Genomic DNA, 17,604 nt, shown 5'->3' with positions numbered 1-17,604 from the left:
AATGGCTTAGGAAAAGGGGAGACGGGAAGCGAGTTTTGCCCCCTGCTTTTGGGGGCAAGGCAGCTGGCTCAGATATAGGTTGTTGCCATCCCCACCCCCACCCCGGCCCCCTAACGGTTGGTCATCTCCTCCGAACCTCAAGTGGTTAAGGTGGGCCGTAATGACAAAAATCCGTCTGGATCATTAACCAGCCACTTGGGACAGCCTCATGCCTTATGCCTCATGCCGTGGCCATTTTGAACCATAGAGCAGGGGTGGCCAAACGGTGGCTCTCCAGATGTCCACGGACTACAGTTCCCATGAGCCCCTGCAGGGGCTCATGGGAACTGTAGTCCGTGGACATCTGGAGAGCCACCATTTGGCCACCCCTGCTCTAGAGGAAGCCCCACAGGCTTCACCGTGAGTTCGCTTCCGTTGTGGAGCCAAGCCAGGATCGTTGAGGCCGGGGCGTAAATTCTTGCAGTTACGAGCGCCAGTAAAAAAATCTCGTCAGCTCTGCCAAGTCTTCCAGAGAGCTTTCAACCAGTCACCACTTTCAGCTGTCACTGTTACATTTTCACAACCCCGTTCAAGGATCCCGTTTTTGGCTTATAGTCTGCCTATCAAATGTGTATCCTGCCCTTCCCACGGGTTGCTCAGGGCTGATAAACACATCTCGCTTTCCTTCCTCTCAGCTTCAAGCCTCCCTTTGAGGGAGTTCTCACTGAGAGGGTGCGACCGGCCCAGGTTCACCCTGTTAATCTTCACAACCCAGTGGGGATTTGAACCCAGGCCTTCCCACTCTGAGTCCAGCACGACAGCCACAACACCATGAATGCCCACCTCGGTACCCATGGGCCATGGGGACAGCAGATACCTCTCCAGGCATCCAACAAGGATTTCAAAACCTGTGTGGCCAGGTGGGGCTCTTGAGCATCAAGGCTTCTGATTGGCCACTGGAGAACTGAACGGCTGTTCGGATTAAAACAACCTTTCAGCAACACCTGTCAGTTCACAAGGTTGGTTTTATTCCCACACATTTCTCCCCTGGTATATTTTAAACATTATCTCCCTTCTCCCCTGCACATGGCGTCCTCTGTGTGGCTGGCTCCGCCTCCTGCAGCAGCCATTTTGTGGCCGCACCCGCCGCCTGTGTTAACATTCCATGGGTGTCCATAGGTCCCCAACTGCTGGGCACCCCTACACTAGGCCACCCCTGCGACAGAATGAGAACAACACTTCTGTGAGAGTTTACAGCACCCCTTAGGGCAGGGGTAGTCAAACTGCGGCCCTCCAGATGTCCATGGACTACAATTCCCAGAAGCCCCTGCCAGCGAATGCTGGCAGGGGCTTCTGGGAATTGTAGTCCATGAACATCTGGAGGGCTGCAGTTTGACTACCCCTGCCTTAAGGTCCTGTGGTGCCCGTTAAGTAGCCACAATAAATTTGTCAATCTACAGTGATACGTCTTTGCTCAAGATATGTAACCTGAGGGAAATAACCCCAATAAGCGTTACGGTAATTTGGGACAGAATTATAGTTCTATGAGCCTCCTATGATGACAACAGCAATTTCTCAGACTCAAAATTCTCATCCTACAACTGATAACATTGGAGAATGTAAGAAATCTGCAAAGGTTGTCTACCATTTAATAGCTAGCCCATTGGGTCCCTCGCTGTTTTTCGTATTCGTTATCAGCGCCTTTATTTCCGCAAGAATCTAAACATGGAAAAGCAAGGTGAAAGAAAAATACTTCCAAATCTTTTTTTCCTGTACACTTCAGAATAATACCTATGGAGCTGTCAATGTATTTCACAAAAAGCAGTAGGTCTTCTATACTTTTCTTCTTTGCTCAAAGAATACTGTCCTTATTCTTTTGCAATCCACAGTGATATACTGAAATTTTACCTGACGTCTCACCGCTTTCGCCATAAAACTGGTGCAAACAATTTAAAGCATATTCTGCTTTTACTGATAATGTACTATTTAGTTTATAACCTTTTGGAGTTCTCGATAAAGCATATTGGCTCAAAAGTTTATTCCCATATTTATTTACTTATCTATCCATTTATTTATTTATATTTATATACCGCCCTCCCTTTCAACTCAGGGTGGTTTAGTGAATGGCTGACATTTATCGATACGAAGATCCTGCCCTTGAGGACAATATCTGCCATTCTCCTGCCATTTTTAACATCAGGGCACGGTTCTCCTCCCTTCTCCTTTACCCTAAAGACAATCTAATAAGGTAGGTTAAGCTGAGAAGGAGTGACCAGAGAGACAGCATGTCCAGAGGAGGGCAACAAAAATGGTGAGGGGTTTGGAGACCAAGATGTATAAGGAAAGGTTGGGGAGCTTGGCCTGCTCAGCCCTGGAGAGGAGACAACTGAGAGGGGATCTGATAACCGTCTTCAAGTATTTAAAAGACTGCCATACAGAGGATGGAGCAGAGTTGTTCTCTCTTGCCCCGGAGGGACGGACCGCAACCAATGGGATGGAATTAATTCAAAAGAAATTCCGTCTACCTCACGGGATGTCCGTTTTGCAGAGAGGAAGGAAAGGAGGTTGTTAGCTGCTTTGAGACTGTGAAAAGCAGGCTATAAATAACAATTCTTCTTCAAGGTCATCTACTGAACTTCATGGCTTAGTGGGGATGTGAACACAGGCCTTCCTGGTGCTAACCTACTGCTCTAACCCAACGATCTCCAACATGGTGTCCAGGAACAACATGGCACTCACTTGTTTCTGGAGACTTGGCGATAAAATGGATAGGGCCTTGAAGGGAACAGGTGGGAAAGCAATGAACTTTAGGTCAGTCCGTGACTGACAAGCATCTTGCCAGACTTGACTGGGGCAGCTACATCATGGTCATTTGCCCTTGTCTGGGCCACTGCAATTATCTCATTCCTTGCAGCCATGCAGGGAGCAAGCCCTCCCCCCTTGCTTAGCAAACTGAAGCCAAACCTCCTTTCATTAAAGCACCAATTTCTACTTCCCTCTCGGTGGTACATGAGCTCCTTCAGAACCCATAAAACTTTGTTTTTGCATTCGCAAAGCACAGCCAATCAGAAGCATCTCCCTCCTTGGCATGGGACCTCCCAAAAGTTCGCAGCTGGCCCCATCACTTCGGCAACCATTTAGTGGGGATGGCCACTACCCTATCCTGAAACTCTGGAGATGGCCATAGGCTCAGCAAGGGCTTTAGTCCAGTCTTTATCTACAAGGATTTCGTGAAATTCTGGGGCTTCTTGACAGCCCTAGAAGGGTTTCCCTAATGGGTGGGAGTTAATTTTTATATATTTCTTAACTTGACAGGAGAGGGTGGATTCTCCATCTTTGGAAATGTTTAAGCAGAGGCTAGATAGCCATCTGACGGAGAGGCTGATTCTGTGAAGGGGGTGGCAAATTACAACGGATGAGCAATAGGGATGTGAGTGTCCTACACAGTGCAGGGGGTTGGACTAGATGACCCATGAGGTCCCTTCCAACTCTATGATTCTATGATTTATCATCATATCAACCCCCCTCCCTTACCCAAATGGCCAACAATGAGCCTGGAGGGGGTGGGAAGGGGAGGGGTCCAGAGTTGGCATGTACACAGCTATGGTTCCCACCCATATTGTGCACAATCATGCTGCTTCTGGGGTTTCTCGAAACCCGAAGATTGTTTCAGGGATTTTTCAAAAAAATATTTCAAAAAAGTTGAGAAAGGTTGCTTTAGATACCGCTTCTCTAACTACTGCATCCCGCTGACTCTACACGTTGGCACTGTGGCAATGCCAAACCACATGCTGCTACCAGAGTGGCACGGCCCCCTCCCCTGGAGGAACAAACCAAAGAAGCGCCAGCCTGACGCTCAAAGCTGTATTCGGAAAACTTCACAGCCAGAGTAACATATTTCAGAAGATTTCACTGCCACGCAAAATACGAAAGCAATCAAAGTGGCAGCGTGCCTAATGGCACCTCACTGTGCATTTCTGAAAGACAACGGCGGTTGCAGCATAGTCTGTTCCATTTTTAAAAGATGCGCAGTCACAGTAAAGCCATCAGTCAGAAGGAATTCACGGGAAGCTCATATCGGCCGTCGCAATGCATGCATGTTAAATAAGTTTCCCCGTGTCGTACCCCGGCTCTAACAGGAACACGGTGGGAGAGGCGCAATGCGTTTCTACGTGCATAACACACATCGGGTCCTTTGGGAACAATGCACTCCACTTCTCCCGCTTAGGCCTGGCGCATCATAACAAAAAGGCATTTTGTTAGCAGATTCTAATTGATGGGCCCTCCTTGATCTCTCATTCACTGCAAAACGCACCATGACATCAAAGCTCACTTCTTATTAAGACAAAAATAGGCCCGCTTCCAACTACCCCCGAGCCCAGAGACGAAGCGCATTAAAAGAGAGTTCCACAAGTCAACAGCCGCGCACGGGAAAGCAGCTTCCTGCCATCAGCAGATTCCGAGGGCTCTCCACGCACAGCCGCGATGCATGTTGAAGGGTTTGTTATTCGAGCAGCAGGGAGAAAATCTGTAAATTCGTCTCCCGCTGATGGGGGAGCCGGAAAAGAGGACGGAGCAGACGCGAACAGCTTCTCTGCACAACGAGGTTCGCGCAAGATGCTCTCAACGCCACCCTCCATGGGACGTGTGACTCAATCTTGACTCAAGACAAAGGTTCGCCTAGTCAAGGTTTGCCAGGCTTCATAGGGGCTGGGTCTCAAAGGGACTCACAGCATCTTCCAAACCTGCAGCAAAGGATAAAACCTACAGAGTCCTCCTCATCTGACTTACGTCCTTCTAATTCTGTTGACCTCAACGGACCCAGACCTGGGTGATCTAGTGAACGGAGCCTGATGCTCAGACCTGAGTTCAAATCCCCTCTGGATGACCCTGGGATAGTCACTGTTCCTCCGCCCACTCTGATTACACAGAGTAATATAGTGTCCACCTGATTGTGGTATTCATGCGGGGGAAGGAGACGGTGCCCCAGAGGAACGGCTCTTGTTGGACCGCCATTTGGTTACATCCACTTGTGGACCCCTGGCTGGAGACGGGCAGATCGTTTTAATTTGATATGGTTTGGGAGCGAAATCAATTCCATAGCCTTTTCCCCACTGCCTCTACGGTTGCCAGGCCCAGCAATAAACAAGGAGACCAAGTGGGGTGGAGATGTGGCAGACAACAGCATGGCACTAGGGTTGCCAGTCACCAGTTGGGGGTGGAGGACCCCCCCCCCCGGCTTGGAGCCTCTCTCATTTCAAGGCTCTCAGGAACTGGGGGAATTTACCACAAGGGGAGGGAATCAGCACGCAAACACATTGGTGATGTTGGGGAAGGGCAGCACACTGGGTTTTGAACAAAACTGTATTGTGAGAAGCTAATTCTACCACAGAGGTTTTGCCCACAGACCAGAGCGTCACCCCTGATGTCACCGACGTACCTACATCATTTCTGAGCGACGTAGCAACATTGCGTTTACTTCCTGCTTCTTCCCTCCCTCCTCCTGGTAAATTCTTCCCAATCTCACACCAGCTGGTCCAATGGACCTCGACATCACACCTCTCTAGGAATCACCAGAAATTCTACGGCAAAACTCAACAGCAATGGTCTCCTTTATTTTGGTCCTCGTTCCTGGAACTGCCCACTCAAGCCGTGACCTTGCCTTGAAATTAAATTGAAATTAAATACACTAAAAAAGGCGGGGGGGGGGGGTTAATGTGGAGATTTCAGGTGCCTTTTTTGGAGCTGCCAAAGCAACCTAAAAACCGCTCTGCCAAGGGCCTGGTCAATCCAAAGGGTAAGACTATCCCACATCCTCTCTTGCATATTCTCGTTAATGGTATTTGCTTTGGAAGGTCCACTCTTGATGGTAGCCACACATTTGGGATGGTTTTGTTTCACTGTTTCCCCCCCCCCCCCCCCGGATTTCTACCATTCAGTGCTCGGCAGCTTCTAATCTGGCGAGCTGGCTTTGATTCCCTGCTCCTCCACATGTAGCCAATTGGATGACCTTGGGCTAGTCAGAGTCCTGTTAGTGCTGTTCTGACCAAGGAGGCCAGAGCTCTCTCAATCTCACCTACCTCACAGGGGGTGTCTGTTATGGGGAGAGGAAGGGGAGGCAATAGTAAACCATTTTTGAGGCTCCGTGGGGTATAAAAGCCAACTCTTCTTTTCTCTCTGCCCCTTCCCCAATGCCTAGGAGCCTTGTCACAATGTCTTAACACCCAAAGGCTGCTAGTCGCTGTGTAAATAAGAAGTGGGCACGGTCATCATAATCCACCTTGAGACAGCGAGTAAGTTGGATGACAACGGTAGCAAAGAGAAGACTAGGAACATAATACGCATCCTCCTGATCCAAACGCTCACCTAGGCCTTTCGCTCCAAACCACCTGCTCCCCCCCCCACGAAACGGAGGCTGGTTTTTCCCTTCAGAAAGTGTTCTTTATGTAATCTGTGTCCCCCCCCCCACCCACCCCCGACTTTCGGCTTAGCCCTCAAAGCAGCTCACAACAGAATTAAAGCCTCAAAGCCAGCATTCAAACTGCATAATCTATCATTAGAACAAGCAAATAAAGGGGGCGTAGGGTTTCTAATGAGCGGCAGAGGGAAAGGCAAGAGGCGCACACTTTAGGCTAATCTGCATCTCTGAGCTGGTACGTCCCTCACGAGGGGTCTACCCCAAAACCCTGGGCCAGAGAGCCAAGGACATCTCATGTGCCCATGAAGCTTGTTTATTCTAAGTCAGATCACAGATCTGACTGATTGATTGGCTGGCTGGCTGCCATATCTCACTTCCACACCCACTCCTCTGAAGGGTCATGTCCCCACTTCCGGGGTTCCTCAAACCCTGAAAAATATCCCAGGGGTTTCTCCAAGGTCAAAGGGTTGGAAAAGGCTGCTGTATGGTCTCTCAAGAAACTCTCAAGCAACCACTGACCTGCGTTTAACCTTTACTCAAAACCAGCATCCTAAAGTCAAAGGTCTGCCCATGCACGACTCCCAGCCTGTTCAAAGGCATATACCACCTGTGCCAACTCATGCGCACGCCTCGTTCGCAAGCCATCAAGCTGCGACTCGAGCAGATGAAGCACTGGCATGGCAACAGTGCTCCCAGATGGGCCGGCACACATGCTGCGCATTTAGAAGGAGCCGGGAGAGACGTGGACCCTTTCCACATTTTACCCGATGTTCGTATTTAGAGCAAGCCCCAAAGATCGGGGGTGTTTGCTTTATTAACAAGGCAATGTCTCCCACCGGCCCAGAAGGCACCGTAACAGATTATGCAACCCAACAAACTCAGAACGTGAATTTCCAGTCCTGGACAACTCACATTTAAAGAAGCACAATTTCTCGGGGGAGGAAGGGTGGCAGAAAGCTGAGGCCCAATGCCTTTTGCTCCATTTGTCCGCTAGACACCCACTCCAACAATCGCGGCACCCCAAAATAACGCGCGCGAGCACCCTGCCGCAAACCATGGCAACTCGGATTCCGCTGCTCTCGAAAGGGGCTGCAAATTTCCTTCCATTTCGCTCGCTGTTGGAAATGTCACCGGGACCCGACAGCTGTCAATGGAAATCAAGCTGATGGGGTCAGGTGAAGAAAATGGAAAAGCCGTGATCGTGGCGCCACTTGACAACCGGCTCCATTATGCTCCCTTCTCAAACAGCCGAGCTGCCGCGATGACCGGACCGCACGCTGCGGAGGCTTTTGTGCGGCTTGAGGCGGCAGCAGGAGCGTGTTGGGGGTTTGCGGGCCGGCCCGTGGGGAACGATTCCCCGCTCCTGGGAAGCCAAACCTGGGTTGGAATAGATTCAAGTGGGTCGCCGTGTTGGTCTGAAGTAACACAATAAACTCAGAGTCCCGTAGCACCTTTAAGACCAACAAAGATTTATTCAGGGCGTGAGCTTTCGGGTGCAAGCACTCGAAAGCTCACGCCCTGAATAAATCTTTGTTGGTCTTAAAGGTGCGACTGGACTCTGAGTTTACTGTGTTGAAGTAGGCAATATCTGGGGTACAAATAGAAGAGAAGAAGACCCTGAAGGGGGCAGCAAGAAGACTATTAGTTAGGATAATGAGGTCAGGACCTTCTTGTCTGTCTCTAGATTGCTTCTTGTCTGTCTCTAGATGTAGCCATCTACATCTTAGGGGCCATAGCCTGCTTCTTCTCGGAAGTTTCTCTCCCTCTCTCTCCTAGCCAGCCACGTAGACAGACGCTGTCTCTATCTCTCCTCTGCACTATCACATTATGTCGTTTGGTGTAGTGGTTAGGAGTGCGGACTTCTAACCTGGCATGCCGGGTTCGATTCTGCACTCCCCCACATGCAGCCAGCTAGGTGACCTTGGGCTCTCCATGGCACTGATAAAGCTGTTCTGACCGGGCAGTGATATCAGGGCTCTCTCAGCCTCACCCACCCCACAGGGTGTCTGTTGTGGGGAGAGGAAAGGGAAGGCGACTGGAAGCCGCTTTGAGCCTCCTTCGGGTAGGGAAAAGCAGCATATAAGAACCAGCTCTTCTTCTTCAGTAATATCAGGTCTCTCTCAGCCTCACCCACCCCACAGGGTGTCTGTTATGGGGAGAGGAAAGGGAAGGCAACTGTAAGCCGCTTTGAGCCTCCTTCGGGTAGAGAAAAGCGGCATATAAGAACCAACTCTTCTTCTTCTTCTTCTTATACTCCTTTATCCTAAAATACAGTGTGTGCATATGACTTATTTAGCCTGCTAACAACCTGCAACACCACTGATACAACCTTCCTTCTGAAAGACATCCACGGGGCTCACCAATGGCCGTTCCCCACCCTCCTCCGCCCCCATGCTGCTTCGAGCAGAGGAAGAATGTATTCTTCTGCTTGGCCTCGAATACCAGTTATCCCAGGCAAAGTTCTTGATGGTTGCCCCCTTGTCCGAACTCTCTTAGTCAAGTTGGAATCCACCATGCTCAGCTAACATGTGCCAGACTGTGCTCATGCTCTCTCTCTCTCTCTCTCTCTCTCTCTCTCTCTCTCTCTCTCTCTCTCTCTAATTTCAATAGTCGCAGTGTGGCTACAGCATCTGATTACGACCACAGAGACTTTGGTTCAAATCTCCACTCTGCCCTGAAGGTTGCTGGGTGATCTTGGACCAGTCAAATCCAGTTTGCAGGGATGTCCTGAGGAACCGTCTCATTCCCTACGCCCCTTGCAGAGCATTACACTCTGTGAGTTTTAACAGGCAGATGGCTCCCGGCCCATAAGGAGTATGCCTGGCCTCGATCATGGCTGGGGCCTTTTCAGTCCTGGCCCCTACCTGGTGGAAGGAGCTCCCAGAAGAGCTACGGGCCCTGTTGGAGCTTTCGTGGTTCCGCAGGACAGTCATACAGAGCTCTACCGCCAGGTGCTCAGTTAAGGTCAGGTGGTGGAACACCGTCTGGGTCCCTCCTGCGCATACCCTGCTTCGAGGCGCGAGAGGGCTGGGGGTGACCTTAAGCAGCAGAGGTGGGGTTGGGTTGTAATTTTAGTTATTTAATTCTTGTGTTTTATAGTGACGGAAACCTCCTTGAGCCAGCTGGCCGGGAGTGGAGGTAAACAAATGCAAATATAAATAAAGATAAGCCAAATAAACACCTCTGAACTCCCTGAAGAAAGGACCGGACAAAATCATATTAACTAGGCAGAAGGGGGTTTTCTTCCCGGAAGGCCTTTCTCCACCTCACCCTAACCACTAGTAGGCTCGCCACGGCACTGATAAAACTGTTCTGACCGGGCAGTTCTCTCAGGGCTCTCTCAGCCTCACCCACCCCACAGGGTGTCTGTTGTGGGGAGAGGAATGGGAAGGCAACTGTAGGCTGCTTTGAGCCTCCTTCGGGTAGGGAAAAGCGGCATATAAGAACCAACTCTTCTTCTTCTTCTAGTATCTCCCGTCATCTAAGGCAGTGGTCCCCAACCTTTTTGAGGCTGGGGACCGGCAGGGCAAATGCCCGCCCGCGCATGCCGTGCATGCGTGGCTGGGCCTGCGCATCGCAAGCACATGCGCAATGCGCAGCCGAAATCGTGCATGCGCGGCACTTTCGCACATGTGCGCATGCACAAAAGTGCCACACATGCGAGATTTCAGCCGTGCATGTGTGCATGTGCGCATGCACGGCCATGTATGCGCGATGCGCGGGCGCGGCACTGATTCCCTCTCCCCCTCCTCCTGCAGTAAGAAGCTTCCCAGGCCGCAAGCTTGCAGCCTGGGATGTTTTTTACTGTGGGGGGGGGCAGGGAGAGGGAGCCGTGGCCCGGCGCCATGGCCTTCGCGGCCCGACACCGGGCCGCGGGCCGTGGGTTGGGGACCACTAATCTAAGGCACCCAGGGCAGTATATATAGCTCCAAGCTTTCTTGCTGTAGACATAATCACATGCATTTCAGCAACAGATGTCTCCCATGCCCGGATTTATCTTGCCTGGGTAGAGGATGGTGCAGTCGTTAAGAGACCCATAGCTTAGAGACACAGACAATTCCTCTGGGGAGGAAGCATTCAGCTGGCCCGACCCAAATCCACAGCCAGCAACTGAAGTACTGCAGGAGGCAGTTTCTGAGGAGCCGGACATGGATCCACAGCCATGTACCAGTACAATGCCCCCTTGGACCTCCATCCATCTGCCAGCCAGTTCACCTCCCCTGTCACCAGAGCCTCTGGAACGGCATAGAAGAAGGAAGAGGAGGGAGTCGCAAGACAGAAGGCGCAAGGCCAGATTGGCAGCACATCAGCGGCTCCACATTAGCCATAGGGATGAGTGCTTGCCGGAGCAGGACTGAGGTGGCAGGCCAGGTGCTGAGTGCGATATGTAAAAGCAGCAAGCCGTGTGGAGGTGGTTCCATGTGGACTGCCACACTGCCCCTCATCTGCTTCATGCAAGACTGCTGGTGCAGCTCCTGTTCTTGACCATGTCTTTGGACAAATCCCATAGACAGAAACCAAACTTGCCAGGAACATGGCTGGACAGAGTGTCCTTTTCTATGAGATGCCATCTCCCATGCAGAGAGATAGGTTTCCAAGCAGGAGGGGAATGTTTACGTGTTTGCTTTACACTAGTCTGCAGCCCTAAATGGGACAGCTCAGACCCAGGTTTATGAGTAAACAAGAGATTTTCCTACAAACCAGGCAATGGAAAGCCTGAGAACTCACTGAGCAGGCAGCCGTGCGGTGCCTTAGTCCCATTCACACAATGCTTTTAAGTGTACACCGAAAACCTGGTGCGCAAAAAGAGAGACCTTCTGAACAAGCTCTCTGCATCGCAGCTTCAGTTCCACAGTCCTAAGGTGCAAACGGAGGAGGGAAGGCGGCATCTTGCAACCCCATTTTGTCAGTTCTCGGAAGCAAAGCAGGGTCATTCCCTGGAAAGGAGGCCACCAAGAAAGCCTCTCCAGAGGAAGACCACGGCAAGGACCACCTCTCTTCTCACCTGCCTTCAAAGTCCCTTGCTGGAGATGCCATAAGTCGACTGCAACAGATGCAGTGCTGTCTGCCTTGCTTCCCAGTTGAGTCAGGACTAGAACCCAGGGCTCTCCGATCAAAACACAGAGCAGCCCATTCATGGCTTCACTCACATAAACAAAGAATGGCCTTTCTCTCAATGAAGCAAAGTTTTGAGTCTGTTGCCACCTTTAAAACCAACGTTGTATTCAAGGCATAAGCTTCCGTGTACACCTAAGTAGGTTCTTATATGCTGCTTTTCTCTACCCGAAGGAGTCTCAAAGCAGCTTACAATCCCCTTCCCTTTCCTCTCCCCACAACAGACACCCTGTGAGGGAGGTGAGGCTGAAAGAGCCCTGATATTGCTAAAGAAGAATAAGAGTTGGTTCTTATATGCTACTTTTTTCTCCCCGAAGAACACCCTGTGAGGGAGGTGAGGCTGAGAGAGCCCTGATATTCCTGCTCAGTCAGAACAGCTTTATCAGTGCTGTGGGGAGCCCAAGGTCACCCAGCTGGCTGCATGTGGAGGAGCGGGGTATCAAACCCGGCTCACCACATTAGAAGCTGCTGCTCCTAACCACTACACCAAGACAAATACTTATGACTTGAATAAAACTTTGGGGGTCATAAAAGGTGCCCCTGGACTTAGACTTTGCATGCACACGAATGTTTACACCCAGAATTAAGTCTTGCTAGTCTTAAAGGTACCCCTGAACTCAAGTTCTATTCTGCTGCTTTAGACCAACCCGGCCACCCACTTGAATCTCTCTCCCTTCCCACGGGAGACAAAAGAGCCATCTGCACTATTTCTGTGCGATCGAGACAGGCTACGAATTTTATCCTCAAATTAAATCAGGTGCCAAGTCAGGAGAAGGCTTATCCTGTGCCATCCATCTTACTTCTCAGCTGAGGCAGGATTAGGGCTCTCTCATCCAAACCCAGCACAGCCCATCCACGGCCACGAACCGCCAAGGAAGCCTGCCAAACAGAAAAAGCCACCTCCGGACAGGACGCACTGTGACTGCCACCGAAAGAGCCCTCGGCCTCCCCCCCCCCCTTTAAACACCTCTTGCTTAATTACAACCCGGCCTGCTGAGCCGCTGACAGAAAAATACTCTTTTTGCCTTGTTTAGTCCTTCGCACGCCTCAGAAACTCATCGCTAGGTGTTGATCCACACCTTGTCACTTGAAAACCAGCTCTCTCAACATAGCACCTCCACATCCAGGGGACGGCTTCCCAGAGTGATCCTGTCCACACTTATTTGCAAATTATCCCCACCGAAATCCAAATGGATTCTTTGACAGTTGGAGCTGGGGAGGCCGGGATGAGGTGGCCTAGCCGTGTATCCGGTTTGCGAACAACACAGTTAAGCACACAGAGTCAGCTTGGTTACGAGTGCGGACTTCTAATCTGGCATGCCGGGTTCGATTCTGTACTCCCCCACATGCAGCCAGCTGGGTGACCTTGGGCTAGTCACAGTCTTGTTACAGTTGCACTCGCAGAGCAGTTCTGTCGGAGCTCTCTAAGCCCCACCTCCCTCACAGGGTGCCTGTCATGGGGAGAGGAAAGGGAAGGCAACCATAAGCCGCTTTGAGACACCTTCGGGTAGAGAAAAGCGGCATATAAGAACCTTCTTCAGTAATATCAGGGCTCTCTCAGCCTCACCTCCCTCACAGGGTGTCTGTTGTGGGGAAAGGAAGGCAACTGTAAGCTGCTTTGAGCCTCCTTCTGGTAGAGAAAAGTGGCATATAAGAACCAACTCTTCTTCTTCAGGAATATCAGGGCTCTCTCAGCCTCACCTCCCTCACAGGGTGTCTGTTGTAGGGAGAGAAAAGGGAAGGCGACTGTAAGCCGCTTTGAGACACCTTCGGGTAGAGAAAAGCGGCATGTAAGAACCAACTCTTCTTCTTTTCTATCATATCTTTGTTCCACAGGAAGAGAAGGAGGTGGAGGAACACTGTTTTTCTGAACCCCACTTTTCACTACCTCAAGAGTCTCAAATCACCCACCTTTCCTCTCCTTATAACAGACATCCTGCAAGGTAGGTGGGGCTGAGAGAGTTCTGACAGAACTGTGGCTGGCCCAGGGTCACCCAGCAGGCCTCAACTGTCTCATAGTGACTTACAGTCGCCTACCCTTCCTGTTCCCACAACAGAAACCCTGGGAGGGAGGTGGGACTGACAGAGCTCTAACGGAACTATGACAAGCCCAAGGTCACCCAGCTGGCTGCATGTGGAGTGCTGGGGAATCAAACCCAGCTCGCCAGATTACAGGCCGCCACTCTTAACCATGCAACAACCCTGCCAGTTAGGTTACAGACAGAACGCGATTGAGTGGGACGATGTCTTGAATGCAGCCATAAAACACCTTTGTGCTGAGTTGGACCCGTGGCTCATTAAAGTATGTATTGTCTGCTCTGACCGGCAGCAATTCTCCAGGATCTCAGCTAGAAGTCCTTCCCATCACTTCCAATTTGGTCCTTTTAACTGGTGATGCTGGGGTTCGAACCTGGCACCTTCTGCAAGCTACATGAGTGTTCTTCAGTTGAACCACAGCTCCTCTCCTCAGTAATGAAAACCTGAAGCTGCCATTCATTCATCAGGGTCAGTCTTGTCTACTTTGGCCGAAGACTCAAAAGGTGATCTTTCATATCTTTTCACTGAAAACACCCAGGACTGAATCCAGGACTTCCCGCATGCAAAGATGCTCTACCAATGAGCCACAAACTCTTTCCTATAGATCACCCAGCAAGCTTCATGTCTGCGTGGGGATTTGAACCCAAGTCAGACCAGATCTACACCACGGTTTGGACAGGAAAATCCCGGAGGTATTTGGTCAGAACAACAGTTTGGTAAGAATGACAGAAGAACCCTCAACGCCCCGCCGTGGCCCACAATCTATTTCGTATCTGGCATCCTGCAGGCAGAACAACGGAAATTCTGGAGGAATAAGGATCACTATGACTCAAAGGGTGGGAGGTTAAAGGAAGCCCTTTAACCCAGGCGTAGTCAACCTGTGGTCCTCCAGGAGTCCATGGACTACAATTCCCATGAGCCCCTGCCAGCAAACACTGGCAGGGGCTCATGGGGAATGTAGTCCATGAACATCTGCAGGACCACAGGTTGACTACCCCTGCTTTAACCCTTGCAATTTTGTAATTACAACAAGATTTGTGCAACTGACCCATTACGCACACCAGGAGCATAATGTAGGGATAGGCTACTACGGATTGTTTCTCGGGGGGCAGAGACCTGTTTCCAAACACTATCCTCGGGCACGGAGCCCGACAGCTGACAGACACTGCGCAGGGGCTGCAGTCAGAGACAGCGACTTGGTTTGGAACCTGAACCCCTACTGCCAGCACACCACTAATGCAAACCTCAATATGTCACACTGTAGGCGTATAGAGATGGTTTATTAAGTGACAGGTGTAATGATTCCAGGGTGGGGATTTGTCTGGGTTTTTTTTGCCGTCAAGTCGCAGGAGACTTATAGCAACCCTGTGAGATTTTCAAGGCAAGAGCAGTACAGAGGTGGCTTGCCGTTCCCCGCTTCTGCATCATGACCCTGGTATGCCTTCGCGGTCTCCCTTCCAAATACCAACCAGGGCCAACCCTGCTTAGCTTCTGAGATGAGACAGGATCAGGCTCCCCTGGGCTACCCAGGTCAGGGTACTGGAAACCCACAAAAGCATTCTGCTGCTCTGTGGGCCTTACTAAGGCCCGCAATAATGCTTTAGAGCAGAGGCGGCCAAACGGCGGCTCTCCAGATGTCCAAGGACTACAATGACCATGAGCCCCTGCCTCTGGCAGGGGCTCATGGTCATTGTAGTCCTTGGACATCCGGAGAGCCGCCGTTTGGCCGCCTCTGCTTTAGAGTGCTCCAGAGCTTCACGTACATTATTTTGCCTTAGGCCTGCCCCACAGCAACCTGTAAAGGTAGGTCAATACGTTGACCATCACCTTTCCAAAAAAAGAGGCCAGAGAGAAATGACCCATCTGAGACCTCCTAGCAGATCCTACAGCCAAAGCAAGAGAGGACCGTCTGTCTTTACAGTTCATGCTCAGAAGCACCAGGCCAGGGACCCTCCCCACCCCCAGGAGTCAAAGGAATACATGATGCGCCATTGCAGGACGCTTCCGGAATACTTCTTGGAGGTTAATCCTAGCAGAGCAAGCCTACGTTACGACATTCTAAGCCTGCGGAAATCGATAATTCTGGCCAGGGACAAGAGAGAAATCAGGTGAGCACCAAGTTTCCAGACCTCACAGCCACAGGGCACTCAAATATTTTGAAGGCGCATCGCTCTATTGGTATGGGACTGGATGCCACTGGAACATCAACAAGCACAGCTGGGGGGGGGGGATCACACCAAATCGGCTCAAGAGAGGTTACTGTGAATGGTTGCGGCAAAAAAATTAGCCTCCCAGCGGCGGAGCATGGCAGCACCAACGACAACATAAACTTGCCCGGGTGACGGGAAACGCTTGCTCACAACCTGGGCTTGGGGAGGGGAGATGTGGGGGGCGGAGGACGCTGAGCCCAGCTAACCAGTGGCTCCATGCAACCACATCAGAGTGGACGGACGGGGAGGGGGGGTGCAACACTACCAAAACAGAGCCTGTCACCCTCTCCGGCGCAAGTCGGGAAACAAAACCCCGCTGCTCTAGAATCCAGCTGCAAATCACACACACACACACAAAAACGCACACACACACACACACACAAACCACTGCAAGGGCTGATTTGACAGGCAGCAACCGAAAGAGGTGGAGATGCAGGGAAAACGGGGAGGGGAGAAGGGGGTGAAAGGAGAGGGGGAGAAGGGGGAGGGAAGGAAGCCCCCTCCCTGGAGACCGGAGGGGACAGGGGAGGCTACTCACAGTGCCCGGAGCTTGACCCACATCTTCTTGCTGGGGGCGGACTTGAGCTCCAGGGGGGAGGGGCAGCCCTCCGGGGACTCCAGGAGGTCTAGATGTGGAGCATCCATGGCTGGTTCTTTTTTTGGGGGGGGGATAAGAGAGAGAGAAATAGAGAGAGATTGTAACCCCTCCAGGTGAGGAAGCACCTGCTCTCCCAGCCCTCCTGTACACCCACAATGCAAGGGGCATCCCCCTGCGACCCCCCCCCAGTCCTGTAGCTCGCCCCCACCTCTCTCCCCCCCCAGCCTCCGTCCACCCCCCCCCCCGCCCGCCCATCGCCTGCCTCCCCCATCCCCTCCGCCACCGCCACCGCCGGCCGGCCAGCGCGTTACCCCCGCGTTTCGCGGCCGCCTGCCGTCCTGAGCCCTGCCAGGGGGGGAGTCGCCGGTGTCTGGGCGAAGGCAGGGGAGGGAGGGAGCGGAGCGGAGCGGGGGAGAGGCGGGATCCGGATCGGGCTTCCCCCTCCCCGCCTCCGCCGCCGCCGCCGTCGCCTGACTCATCCGCGAGCCCCCGGCCCAGCCAGCCCGGCCTCGCAGGCGAGGGGGCGACCAGGCAGGCGGGCGGGCGGAGGGGGAAGGCGGCCGGGGGCGGAGGCGCGGCGTCCGCCTTCCGCAGGTGCCCCCAGCGCGGCCTGGCCGAGGCGAGGGCCCAGGCGGGCAAGGGGGGCGGAGGAGGCCCCCCCCCTGAGCCCCTTACCCGGGTCCGCGCGCCCCTTCTGCCTGGCCAGAGCCCTGAGCGGCGGCGGGAGGGTCCCGGCGCGGAGCGAGCCTGCCTGGCCGGGCGCTGCGGTGACCGCCGCCTCCTCGGAGCGCATCCGGAGCGTGCAGCGGCCGCGCAACTTTGGCCCGGGGAGCGCCGCGGCGGCCCCTCGCGCTCTGCCTGGCTGCCTGCCTGCCTGCCTGGCTGAGTGGCGCGGGGGGAGAAGGAGCTGCGGCGCGCGGCGGCGGCGGCGGGAGGCTGGCCGAAGGGGAGGCGGGCGCAGAGCGGGGCGGGAGAGCCCAGCGGCCGCTCGTGCCCACGCGGGGGAAGGGAGCCGGCCAGCGAGGCATCCAGCCGGCCGCGGGGCCTCTGAGCCAGTGCAGACGGCCGCCGAGGGCGACCGGCGGTGACCTTGGGGAGGCCTGCCTCGGCGCCCTGTGGGGGTCGCTATCAGTTTGACTTGAACCCCTCGCCTAAAATCTAGCAGCTCTCCACCAGCCTAAGAGGGCTGCCAACGGAAATGGTGTTCTGCAGGCGTCCCAATCCTCCACGTGCAGCCCGCTGGGTGA

General features: G+C 52.9%; 1 protein-coding gene across 2 annotated transcripts in view; it reads right to left on the bottom strand.

Annotated features, from left to right (window-relative positions):
- PDE1B (phosphodiesterase 1B) overlaps positions 1-17,265 on the bottom strand; it is a 158,571-nt gene extending 141,306 nt beyond the window's left edge. The window contains exons 1-2 of one of the 2 annotated variants that reach the window (XM_077329268.1): positions 17,033-17,265; positions 16,298-16,412 (exon numbers count right to left, since the gene is read on the bottom strand). In XM_077329268.1, coding sequence (XP_077185383.1) covers positions 16,298-16,412; positions 17,033-17,150 — 233 coding nt within the window. In that variant the 5' untranslated portion in view covers positions 17,151-17,265. Of the gene's footprint in view, positions 1-16,297; positions 16,413-16,668; positions 16,829-17,032 lie in introns of those variants that run through there. The other variant, XM_077329270.1, reaches the window with a different exon arrangement.
- Between the last annotated feature and the right edge of the window lie 339 nt (positions 17,266-17,604).

The sequence above is a fragment of the Paroedura picta genome, chromosome 3 (genome assembly GCF_049243985.1).
Source record: "Paroedura picta isolate Pp20150507F chromosome 3, Ppicta_v3.0, whole genome shotgun sequence".
Classification (NCBI taxonomy): Eukaryota; Metazoa; Chordata; class Lepidosauria; order Squamata; family Gekkonidae; genus Paroedura; species Paroedura picta.
The sequence above is the reverse complement of the archived record's forward strand: the minus strand, read 5'-3'. Positions and strand labels throughout refer to the sequence as shown.